The sequence below is a fragment of the Artemia sp. Qi Xiang Cuo genome, chromosome 2 (genome assembly GCF_049724085.1).
Source record: "Artemia sp. Qi Xiang Cuo chromosome 2, ASM4972408v1, whole genome shotgun sequence".
NCBI classification, from domain to species: Eukaryota; Metazoa; Arthropoda; class Branchiopoda; order Anostraca; family Artemiidae; genus Artemia; species Artemia sp. Qi Xiang Cuo.
In genome coordinates, this window is record NC_142795.1 from 38,809,255 (window position 1) to 38,822,015 (window position 12,761).

Consider the following 12,761-nt stretch of genomic DNA (forward strand, 5'->3'; position numbering starts at 1 on the left):
TTTGAATATCTTGAAAACTGCGATGATTGATTTGTTCTTTAAATAAAGAACTCTTCCATTTGACTTTTTTTCTCACAAATGCTCTCTATTTATATGTGTTTAAGCATAGAAAATGCTTTAGAGAACCGTAGTGAATTTAATTACTCGGATTCACTTCTAAAAGAAATTATTTCTTACTCTCTTTGTTTTTTCTTCTTGTTTTAGTCTATTAGTCCTAGTTATTAATAATTCATAATTCCACAGTATGGGGTCACTAACACGAAAACTGCAATTGTTTGCCATAATCTTTGGATGTTCTTGAGTTCTTCAACTCTATTTTAGGACACCTGACACCCCCCCTCTCCCGCTAGTGCGCAGGTTTTCTGGAATTCCATTATGAACATATCGAAGTTAAGAGTCAATCAAGTACTTGGAAATTATATATAAAACTGTTTTACAGGTACAGTAAATTGACGTATATTTGTGAACATCTCAATAGCCGTCCGACAAATCATTTCCGTCACTAGTTTAAAACTCTTCTCTAGATTTGTGAGTTATTCTCCAAATACCCTCTCTTTTTGAGCTAAGACTAAACGGAACTCTGTTTTTATTGATTGCTTGTACGAAGGTGTCACCCAGATTCATAACACGTTGATCGTGTTGAAGTACAGTTTCTCATTACATGTGGATTCTTAACTTATTAAGCAGAATCAAAATCAAGAGCCATTCAGCCTATGCTCTTCCTGTAAATGATGTAGTTACAAGAAAGAAAATCTATTTGAAATATGATTAAATTGCATAAAAATATACAGTTCATTTATGGCAGCAGCAAAGAGCTACATATTTACATACAAAGGAAAAATGTTAAAATAAGGCACAGAAAAAAAAAACGGATTCCAGAGAGGAGATTCACTTGAATAAATAAAACATCAATCGTCGCTTTGTAAAAGGCAATTATAAATAGAAAGGCACAGATACGGTTGGTAGAGTCCATTTTTTATTCTCACTATACTAATAAAGACAACATTTCCATTTAAAGCAGGAAGTTGAAACAAACGTTCAGTTCTATAAGTCTCAGAATATGAAATAGCAGAATAGATCTTCAAGGGAAAGTCATAAACGACATATTACAGATTACAAATAATTCCTTTCTAGTAATCACATGGACTAAATGAACATCACTTATCAGCTTGCCACTCCAGGAAGTAAGTAGAAAAATACATGATAGAGCAATAAGAAGCGATCTATTAACCCTAAAGAATAAACGCTTTTCCTTATTCAAAACTAACTCGAGAAGTGATCAATTGTCTGAGGACGCTTGGAGTGGACGGAATCCATTCTTCCCTTTTACCCACATGACAACTTCTAAACAACCTTTTTTAATTAAACCCTTTTTCTCTTGAGACTATGTCTTTGGTATAGATTTACCGAATTAGTCGACGAAAAGGTAGTCAAAGAATGCCCAATTATTAGAATATACATTGACATAATTTTCAACATCACCAAATTCCAATATCCCCAGAAAATATGCACTAGTATTTCATAACGACACAAATCACCCGTTTCACACATACACAGGACCATTTTGTCCATTGTTATTATCCTCAGTTAGTTTGATTGGATAGGCATGTCCATCCCCGTCAAAAAAACGCCTAAAAGTAAATTCGAAAAATGCATGGAGGGGATGAGCTTCGCTATCTAATGTTCCATTACTTTTGTTATCATTTGAATAAAGCTTATCTTCGTCTATAGCATCGAAATTGGACGTATCAGTTGGATGACGAATATGAGGTCGGTATGAAGCTTTTTGATTTCGTATTCCATCAAATTCAATACCTTTAAAAAACGAGTGAACTTTAACTTCTGCGGCACCACTTTTGCCAAGTCTTCGATCAGCAGAAGTGCATAATTTCAAAATCAAGTCTTTTGATTCTTTTGAGAGGTCGTGGCTCGCCTGAAATGTGAGGTAGTCTTCCCACCGAATCACCTATAAAAATTAAAACTGATTCAGATAGTAAATTAAGACTACAATTTCGGTTAAAACTAGCATAGAAACACAAGACGAAAGTCCGTAAAAACAGATTTTCCAAAATAAGTATTACGTCATTTCTCCCAAAAGATTTGTACGTCAACACAAAAATAAGAAAGAAAAATTATGTGGATTGAGATTTTTAAAGACTCCCACAAATCACCCTGGAAAGGCGATGAATTTGCCATAAAGAACCTCTTCCTTCCAGCTTGATATTGCTTCCATATTCTGCCTCCCCAAGAACTATTTCCACATAAACTAGAGCATTGCACTATCTTTTTGGCCTCAGTCGTCCCGTAACTATCATTCATCGTGTTTTGATGTTTCAACGAATGAAAAATGCATTTTTTATGCATTTACCCCCAAAAACATGCATTTCATTGTAAAAGTGTCAGCCATCAAGTATGATGCAACGCTCAAGTGACACCTCATAATTATTTTGGAATGATAAAAAATACTTAACACTATGTTCTCGAAAACGGCTCCATATTTTTTCAATAAAATTGGTAGATTGGGATATTCTCGCATAAAAAAACGAGCCTTAATTCTGATTTTGCAAATGACGTCATGTACTATGGTAGTACATCATATAAGTATTTCTTATGACATCATATAAGCATGTTCTTTAAAATTGTTATGCATAGCATAAATAAGATTGTTGAGTTTCCAGCGCAACAGTTATTTATATAATATAATGTCTGTTGGAAGGCACAAAAAACGAAAATTTGCAGTAGCAGTTACTATTCTTTGGAACCAACACTTAAACTATCAAATGTAATAAGATTTGAAATTCGACAGCCTGGACCATCAATTGCGATAACATCAATATGGACAGCTAAAGTAAAGGCCATTGCTAAATTGTCTGAAGTAATAAAAATCCGAAAACCTGTCAAAAATGAAAATGCAGAGCAAAGACACGGGCGGTTAGAAGATATACAAAAACGAACATTAGAGCGTGTTAAAAATGAAAACGAAGAGCAATGACACACGTGGTTAGAAGACATGCGACACGAAGCATGTAAGCGAGTCAAAATAAAAATCAAGAGCAGCAAGTCAATGAAAATTAACCCGAACAGTGATAATCAAAACTTGTCAAAATTGAAAATGATAGCCATGATAATTGGGCTTGGGATTTTAACATGCATAAGCTGATCAATGCCTATCATACCTTTGTAAAAAAAAAGGTTCGGCGATATGTGTTTCATATTGATGAAAGACACGCCGAGGTGTAACGAACCAAACAAATTGAAAATGATAGCGATAATGATTGGATTTTGGATTTGGACATGGATAAGGTCATCAATACTTACCATACCTTTGAAACTCAAAAATATGGACTGGATAAACCGTTGGAAGAAAAAATATTTTGTCCCGCCACCTGAACAATTAAAAGAAACAAAGGTCGTCGTCAATGCCTTCCATACCTTGTAAAATCAAATACCTGGATTAGATAAATCGTTGGAGGAAAGAGGAATTTTTGTCCCACCACCTGCACAATTAAAAGAAACAAGGTTTCGGCGATATGTCTTTCATAATGACCAAATACAAGCCAAGGCAAAAGTTAAAGGTCCAATGAAAAAAAAGTAATTTTACAAAGGCACCATTTCTAAATTAAGGTCCATTTGGGCGTCATGCCATCAAGAAAAGTCTGAAATTGTCTGCGTTTAGAAGACAAGCGACACTGAGAATTTATATATAGAAGCCTGCAGCGTGCCGAGTGCCGGGGCCCGGTACTATATATGCATTGGTATTAAAATATTCAGCATTTCATTGAGATAAAACTGTGTCAAGAAGTGCAGAAAGGAAGTGTTTTTCTAAGGACTTGGAAACTTGCAATACCTTGTTCGGGGATTTTTATTGCCTGTAGCCCATTTAGGGTTAGCATCACTATTATAAAAAAAAGAAGAAGAATAAAAAAGAAGCAAAACATCTGAAAGCAAAGATGATTTACTACTGGTGAATATTATCCATTTGCTCCTAACAGACGAAAAATTCCACTAGGCTCTATGTACCGATGAATCAGGAGATCAATCTGAATGCGAGGAGGTATTACAACTTTTGATCATTAAAATAACAGCAAGAGCGATCATTGGAAATTCTAAAAAGAGGAAAATAAGTATTCTATCAGAAACTGTTTGAAACAACAATAAGGTCTGCCAATCCATGGCCTGAGTATAAGTTAGTCAAAACAAAAACGCAAGAGATGTGCTCAGTGCACAAAAAGGTAACAATGGAAACAAGGATGATAAACGACCGAGTCCGTTGATTTTGAATTAAAATCAAGTAGTTGCAGACATGCAGACATGGTTAATTGTAGAAAAAGCCAAGACAGATAGTCCAAGTGAGTGAGAGGCAAAACTGGGATAAGCCCTTTTTAGGACTGTATAAAAATGATCAGATTGATACCATGATAATACGAGACACACATCGTGTTCATTTGTGCTGCGTACTGCATGTAACTACTTTTACATCACTATTTACAAACGATGATAAACTATATTAACGAATTTTAGAGCTAATTACAGCGCTACATCATTCCTAATTTGTTCACGATTTAAAAAAATCCATAGAACTAAATCTCGTCTTTTTACGATATCTTTCCCATGTCAACCATAAGAGTGCATTTGCTGCTGATCACAACTCCAAATTCAATGAAATATATTCAGCCCTACACATGTCAAACAGCTAAAATTATGCACGCAAAATCCTAACAGTTCAAAAAGGGCTTAAGCATAAAAAGTCAGTGTTCACACATTTTCAAAATACCGATACTCACAACGCCGTGGAAGTAAAAGATATTCAGTGCATTTATGAAATTATTTTATATAGTGCATCGGCAGAAACAGGTGAGCAGTAGCTGAAGTGCTCGAAAACGATTAGATTTCCTATTGCAGCGACAATGAAACAACACTGGTTTTCCACAATAGTCAACGTTTTAAGTGTGTTGGTTAAACTTTTTTTATATTCTTATCCTGTTTTTTACTCCAAATTTAAATTCGGCCCTTCAGGGATTGAGATAGTATTTTTTTGGATATAAACATCTTATACCTTATCTTATCAAATCCAATTGGCTTTGTTTGCTCACATGAAATCAAACCGTTCGTGGTAACGAACTGTAAGTAATGAGCAACCCGGCTCAATAGTAACAGATACTCTAAAAAACAGAATTTTGATACCAATAGATACATCAAAAGAATCGAATTTTTATGCTGATTTCAAATATAAAAATTTCATTAAGTTTAGTTTTGTTGAAAAAATATAATTTTTTCTTAGAGAAAATTTGCCTTATTTTCGGAAAAAGGGGTAAACACTCTCAAAAAGTCATAGAACTTTAATGAAAATCACACCATCGGATTCAGCGTATCAGAAAACCCTGCTGCGGAAGTTTCAAGCTCCTATCTGCAAAAATGTGGAATTTCGTTTTTTTATGTCTGAATAATGATCACGGATGCGTGTTTTTTTTTTTTTTTTTTTTTTTTTTTTATTTCCCCAGGGGTGATGGTATCGATCCAGTAGTCCTAGGATATCGTAAGAGGGCTCCTTGAACGGAATTTGAACGGAAATTAAAAGTTCTAGTGCCCTTTTTAAGTGACCAAAAATATTGGAGGGCAGCTAGCCCCCCTCCTATGCTCATTTTTTCCCAAAGTCACCCAATCAAAATTTTGGGATGACTATTTTGTTCAGCACAGTTGAAAATCTAACAAATATGTCTTTGAGGATGAGTTAATCCCCCATAGTTCCCGGGGGAAGGGCTGCAAGTTATGAACTTTGCCCATTGTTTACATATAGTATTGGTTAATGGGAAGTATAAAGACGTTTCAGGAGGGATTTTTTTTCTGATAGGGGGATGGGTATTGGAGGAGGGGCTTAAGGGGGAGGATCCTTCCGTGGAGGATGTTTCCTTGGGGGAAGGGACATTTCTATGAAGGGGGTGCCGGATTTCCCAGCATTATTTAAAAAACGATCAGAAATTAAACAAAAAAAAACAAGTTTTTTCAACTGAAAGTAAGGAGCAACATTAAAAATTAAAACAAACAGAAATTATTATGTATATGAGGGGGTTCGCCTCCTAGTCAATACCTCGCCCTTTTCGCTAAAGTTTTTTTAGTAGTTTCAAAAAAGCTATCTATTCTAATTAACCGGCCTTTGTGATTCAGGGGTTTGTGATTCGAACAAAATTCGAACTTTAGCGTAAAGAGCAAGGTATCGACTAGGGGAAAAACTCCCTAATATACGTAATAAAACATAGGAATATAGAAATTCGTTACGTAAGTTACGTCAGAACAAAATTTCGAGAAAGCCATTTAGCCAAAAAAGTAAAATTAATATGCAAATTTCGTTTTAATAATTCATGTACGGTGAGCCAAAATCAAAGCTGCATTAATTCAAAAACGTTCAGAAATTAAATAAAAAAAACAAGTTTTTTTTAACTGAAAGTAAGGAGCGACATTAAAACTTAAAACGAACAGAAATTATTTCGTATATGAAAGGGGCTGTACCCTCCTCAATACCTCGCTTTTTACGCTAAAGTTCGAATTTGTCACACAACTTCATTTTGTAAAACAATAAAAAACTTTAGCGTAGAGAGCGAGGTATTGAGGAGGGGACAGCCCCTTTTATATACAGAATAATTTCTGTTCGTTTTAAGTTTTAATGTCGCTCCTTATTTTCAGTTAAAAAAAACTTGTTTTTTTTTTATTTAATTATACTCAAAACCTTATAATCATTGCTTTATAATTATTATTATATAATTGTAAAGAATTACACAAATAATTGTTATAATTATATATTTTTTTGCAGTTTAAAAGATCCGGAAATCTATGATTATAAGCGAATACGAGATTTTAGTCGCTCTTGCCCAGGAGCCTGTGTCTCGATAGGGGCTTTTCGGAACTCAATACCATGTCCTCCGATAATTAGTAGCTTATTGAAATTTGTATGCAATTAACGAAGAAGTTTAAGACACGGCAAGGAGAAAAAAGCAGAAAAAGGGCTGTGATATTCGTTTCAACGGGTATCTGAGTATACCTGTAACTAGATTCATTGTTTACGTTACTAGTGAAAAAAAGGTCAAGAAAAAAGGAGTAAATAAAACAAGAAGTAACTAGAAGAACAAGAACGAGCACAGGAGAACTTCTAGCCTATGTATCCTTGATTACTTGTAGAGTTCCTTTACTTACTTTCATTTGAGTTTCAACAGGCGTATTTGCCATGAAAGGCGGATGCCCTACTATCATTTCATAAAGGATTACACCAACACTCCACCAATCACAGCTCTGAGTATATCCCGTTCTTAAAAGGACTTCTGGTGCAATATAATTAGGTGTTCCCACTAAAGAATGAGCCAAACACCGTTGGTGTTGACGTCTTTTGCGTCTTTCCAATGGTTTCAGTATTGTTGGCTGTCCAGTGAGGCAAGGCACATTATCCGTGTGAGGCTCGTTACACCGACACTGAATTCCCCAATCTTCACCAGGATCCATTGAATCTTGTCGACTGTGATCACCTACAAATTAGGAAGATCTAGTTATGTTGCATATTTTTCAAATAATACGGGAAAAATACATTCTTTGGTGATATTTTTATGAAAAGACACATTTTATTTTCGCCATATTTAGTCAGGAGAAACGTTCAAAACAGGGGGTTAATTCTCCATCGGTCTGGTAGGAATGAAACAAATTTTGCAAAAAAAAACTCAATACCGTATAATATTGAGGTAAATAATATCTCCATGTTTTATTTTTTTTTTCAAATATGTTCATTTCTTTGTGTCTATTACCGTTGATTAGTGTCTTTGAAAAAGACTACAACAACAGAAGGGGAGACTAACAGAAGACAGGGGAGGAGCTCACAAAACAATTTTAAGGAAGGGGAGTAGGGTTAAAACGTAATTCTGCTACAAAAGCTACCGTGTTCAGAAATTTTAAGCTCTTTTTATATTTTTGGTCAACAGAATGGAAGGGGGGAGGGGTCAGGCTCCCCTTTTATAAAGGGATCCTTGAAAGAGAGTTGGCGCAGCCAGTCAAATTAGCAGGAATAAATACAGAAAATGTGTTTTACTATCAATCAAGGTGAGGTATTGATTATAAACGCAAGTTTTTTCGTTATATTTTCCAGCTTTTAGTCAAACTCTGGAATATTGAAAATTTTTAGAAAGAAATATTGATGAATATGCCACCGCGTTCAGTTTAAAAAAAATCAAAAAACATAGCCTATGCCAATTTTTTGCATTTCTATTACCTTTTTTTGTCTTTTATGAATTATAAATATTAGGTGTCAATCGATAATATACCTTATTAGTGAAACCGTCAAACTAATCATTATAAAGAATGGTAAGTAGAGGAACGACTGTAGCCAAAAATCTAAAAATTAGAAATTTTATAACATTGTATAAGTCAAGAAACATTCGCCTTTTATTCTGAATCAATGTGTAAAAACCTCCTTTAGTTTGAAGATACCCATCATTAGCCATAGACAATTTCCAAACTTAGAAAAAAGAGGGACAAACACCCCAAAAAAGGTCTCGATGAAAATCATACCATGAACCTCAACATATCTGAGAACTTAAGACCAGAAGTTTCAAACCACTTTTTGAAAAAATCTGGAATTTATTTAAAAAAACAACATAGAATCGCAAAGAAGAGAAACAAGAGGACAATAACAGCAAGCGAAAAATAGAAACCGAAAAACAAAAGAAAAAGGCGGAAAAGAATGCACCAGCTCCACAAACCCCAACAGATATCATCCCCTTGATGGGTGATAAGAAACTTTTCACTGTACCCTATATTCCCAAATTGAAAAGAATCCTAAAAAAAATATAATCTTAACCTCATCTTAAAAAATTCAAATACTATCCCAAGCTTTCTCAACAGCAGCAAAGATAAAACCAGCCCCATTCTGGGTAGTGGTGTTCATAGAATTCCCTATTCTTGTGGCTGTTTTTATGTTGGTAGAACCCAACAGCAATTAGGGGAGAGGTTATCCTATCACAGGTCCTCAATCAACAAGGCCATGGGGCTACGTCAAAGTCCCGAGACTTTTGATTCCGCCTTAGCTCAACATGTCTATGACAACCCTAACCACTTCATTTGATAAAACCTCTATTATTGCCCCTGTTAAAGGTCTCATGCAAGTTTTCAGGGAGGCAGTTGAAATAAAAAAAACAAAAACACATTCACCTAAAGGTCGCCCTCAATAGAGACACTAGAGAAACTTTTCTAAGCCCCATTTATGATAAACTTATTAATTCCGATCGTTTTTATATCAGTAAACAAAACTATATTTCGCAACTTACAAAATAAACCATTTCAATCTTGAATCGTAAAGACGTAAAAAAACAGCCAATAAACCGACATTGCAAATGGCTGTTTCATAGAAGTATGCTTTACGAAAATACATTTTTCATCTCGGAATTAAACATAGACATGACTCACGCGGAAAAGACACACCATGAAAGAATGCTATGTTTTTTGTCGACCAACAAAATAATTCTACATTTTTCCTTTCAAACTATTTGAAAACTTTATATTATGAAAGATTAAAGAGTGTTAATTTGGACGACAGCTGGGGATACGCAAATGCCTTTAATTCTTTGTTTGCTTGTTGTTCTCCTTTGCTAGTTCGTTTCTTTGTCTCTAATCTTTTTGAAAAGCAGTTAATTTTACCTCTCACCCTAAGCCATTTTTTAGAATCTGGTTTTTATAACAGAATAGGATTTTGGGCTATGAAGTCCTGACCAAAATAGCGAATGTATATATATATATGTATATGTATGTATGTATATATATATATATGTATGTATGTGTGTGTGTGTGTGTATGTATGTATGTATATATATATATATGTATGTGTGTGTGTGTGTGTATGTATGTATGATATATATATATATATATATATATATATATATATATATATATATATATATATATATATATAAAATTAAACAAAATACTAACCCGGAAGGTTTTCACCTAAAAGTACAATGTTGGCCCTTTAATCCAATATCATGATGGAACAAGACTAACACGTTTTGAGTTCATATTGGTTCACTCGAATCGCCAGAAAGGAGCCGAAAAAGATGTCAGAGCTAAATGCATAAGTTCCAACACGAATTATTTTCGTGTCCCCAGGTGGCGATAGGGGAACGCCCTATATATATGTAGGGTACCTCCATAGGAGGCATGGACCAAGGGGGGACCTTGTCCCTGGGGTCCATTATAGAAACTTGGGGCACCCTCGCCTGGGGTCATAAATACAGGCGGAAGAGGAAGAAGGCCCCTCAAATGTACACTCAAAAGGGCCCACAAAACTCCCATGAGTTACAAACCTTCTCCCAGTAATGGGTTAAATTGCCAGGTGATGCAGAACACCATCGCGGGAGGATCCTCTATAAGAGAACCACTGCGGCAGGGCGTAAGATCCAGGTCTATGGACAACAGCCTCTGCAGAGGCTGCCTCAACCCTTTAGAGGTATATGAAAGACTGGGGACCTTGCGGTAAACTCTATCCCCACTTGAGGAGTGGCGTCCCTCGAGGAATTTATAGCCTAGCTAGCGACACAACATTCGCACGGGATTCTGACTAATGGACAATTCTTCTGGGCTTGGTATGTTTTGATGGGTGTCTTTGGGCTGAAAAACCTAGCTTCCTAGCTAATTTATCTACAATGGGTCGCCTCCACGTAGTAGCATAATATTTGTAGGCATGAATATATAATGAGTCGGAGGTCATAGGCTTGAGACTGTCTGTGCAGGATTTCGACTCTTGTTGATAGAAGAGCTTCGCCAAGTGCTGAAAACCATGTTGTGACCAAGATGGGCCCAGGATTGCGCAAAGCCTCCATTCACGGAGGTCCCAGCGACTTCTTACTGTCCGGTTCTAAGCCGGCTTAAGCACTTCGGTGTAGACTTGAGAAGATATGTGATTCCCATCCTGCACTGGTATCTGGGATCATTGCTTTTCCTGAGGTCAAAATAATTTCAATGGTTTAAAAAACATGAAAATTGGAACTTAGAATATTAAGACATTAAAAAATGACTATCGCATCGACTTTTTGAATGACGAATTTAGACGATTCGAACTGGATTTATTAGGAGTTTCAGAAACTCATATCCCAGGGGTAGAAAACACGAAATTAGGTGATACAGAATTTGTTTACTCAAGCAGGAAGGAGGGGGTACATAGGAAAGGAGTAGGGCTTATGATGAATAAGGAAGCTCCTAATTCTTGTTTAGGTTGGGAAGGTATTAATAATTGAATATTAATTGCTCATTTTATGACTAAAAAGTTCAGGGTATCAGTTATAGTAGTATAAGCCCCTGTAGAATCGACTGACAGAGACACAGGTGACTCATATTAATTTTACATACAGTTAAAAGAACATATAGAAAGGATTACAGGCAGAAATATGATTTTATTCCTGGGAGATTTTAATATTTAGGTCTCCAGAAACAGTGATGGACGGTTTCCTAGTTTGGGTATATTTGACTTTGGAAAAAAAAACATCAATAGCTACAGACTTTTACAATTTTGTAGGTATAACAATCTAGTTATAACCAATACGGTTTCTGGTCATAAAATGGCTCATAAGTTAACATGGTATTCACGTGATGGTAAGACAGCAAACCTTATTGATTATGCTATAGTATACCGAAGACTGGCAGGATCAATACAAGATGCTATATAGGAGTGCTGTTATTGATGTTAAAAGTAAAGATCACCATCTAGTAGTGTCAAGGGTTAATTTAAAACTGAAATATCGGAAGGGTAACTACCTCCCGGGAAGTTATGATGTTGGTAGACTCCAGGATGAGAATTTTGAGAGAAACTTTCCAGGAACAGTTGAATACTAAACTTAAGAGTTTAAAATTTGATAATGTGGAAGATGGTTGGAATAATTTTAGAAAAATAATTTGTGAAGTTGCTGAAGGTGTATTAGTGAAGAAAGATAGAACTGCAGCTAGGAATATTAGTGAAAACGCTTTATGTCTAATAGAGAGGAGAAAGGACTTGTACAAGAACCATGTGAGTGATAGATCATATGAAAATAAGAGGAAAGTAAGGAAAGTGGAGAAAGCATTAAAATATGAACTAAGAAGGTGTGAAGTGGACGCCATGGATAAAATTGCCGAGGATCTGGAAGATGCAGCTAGACGACATAATACTAAAATATTGTACTGGCACGTAAACAAATTGAGAGGGAGTAGTCAATCCGGACTTGTCCCAGTTAAAGATAGGGCTGGGGTGGCAATTAGCGATAAGGAAAAAACTAAAGCGAGAAGGGTCGAACATTTTGAAAACTTGCTTAACCGAGATAGAGTTGCAGGAAAAAATATAGAGGAAAATGAAAAAGTTTGTGATACCTTGGATGTGAAGGAAGATTTGTTTTATGAGGAGGAATTAGCAACAGTACTAAAAGGATTAAAGAATAATAAGGCTCCAGGTGCTGATAGGGTGGTAAATGAGTTTCTTAAATATGGTGGCTCTGAGGTTAGAATTAAGTTACTGAAGATTTTGGATATCATTTTTGAAAAAGTCGAAGTACTTAACGATCTTAGGAAACCATTGATTAAGCCATTTTATAAGAAAGGTGATAAAAGTAGTTTGGTAATTATCGAGGTATTAGTTTGGTTTCTGTAGGTAGCAAATTACTTAGTAATATGGTACTTTTTAGACTGAGAGATGCCATAGACAAAGTTTTAAGTGAGGAACGGTGCAGTTTTAGAAAAGGTAGGGGATGTGTCAACCAAATTTT

General features: G+C 35.5%; 1 protein-coding gene across 1 annotated transcript in view; it reads right to left on the reverse strand.

Annotated features, from left to right (window-relative positions):
* Positions 1-725: 725 nt before the first annotated feature.
* Positions 726-12,761, reverse strand: part of wts (serine/threonine-protein kinase warts) — an 83,152-nt gene continuing 71,116 nt past the window's right edge. The window contains exons 12-13 of the mRNA XM_089100851.1: positions 7,189-7,514; positions 726-1,966 (exon numbers count right to left, since the gene is read on the reverse strand). Coding sequence (XP_088956977.1) covers positions 1,544-1,966; positions 7,189-7,514 — 749 coding nt within the window. The 3' untranslated portion in view covers positions 726-1,543. The remainder of the gene's footprint in view (positions 1,967-7,188; positions 7,515-12,761) is intronic.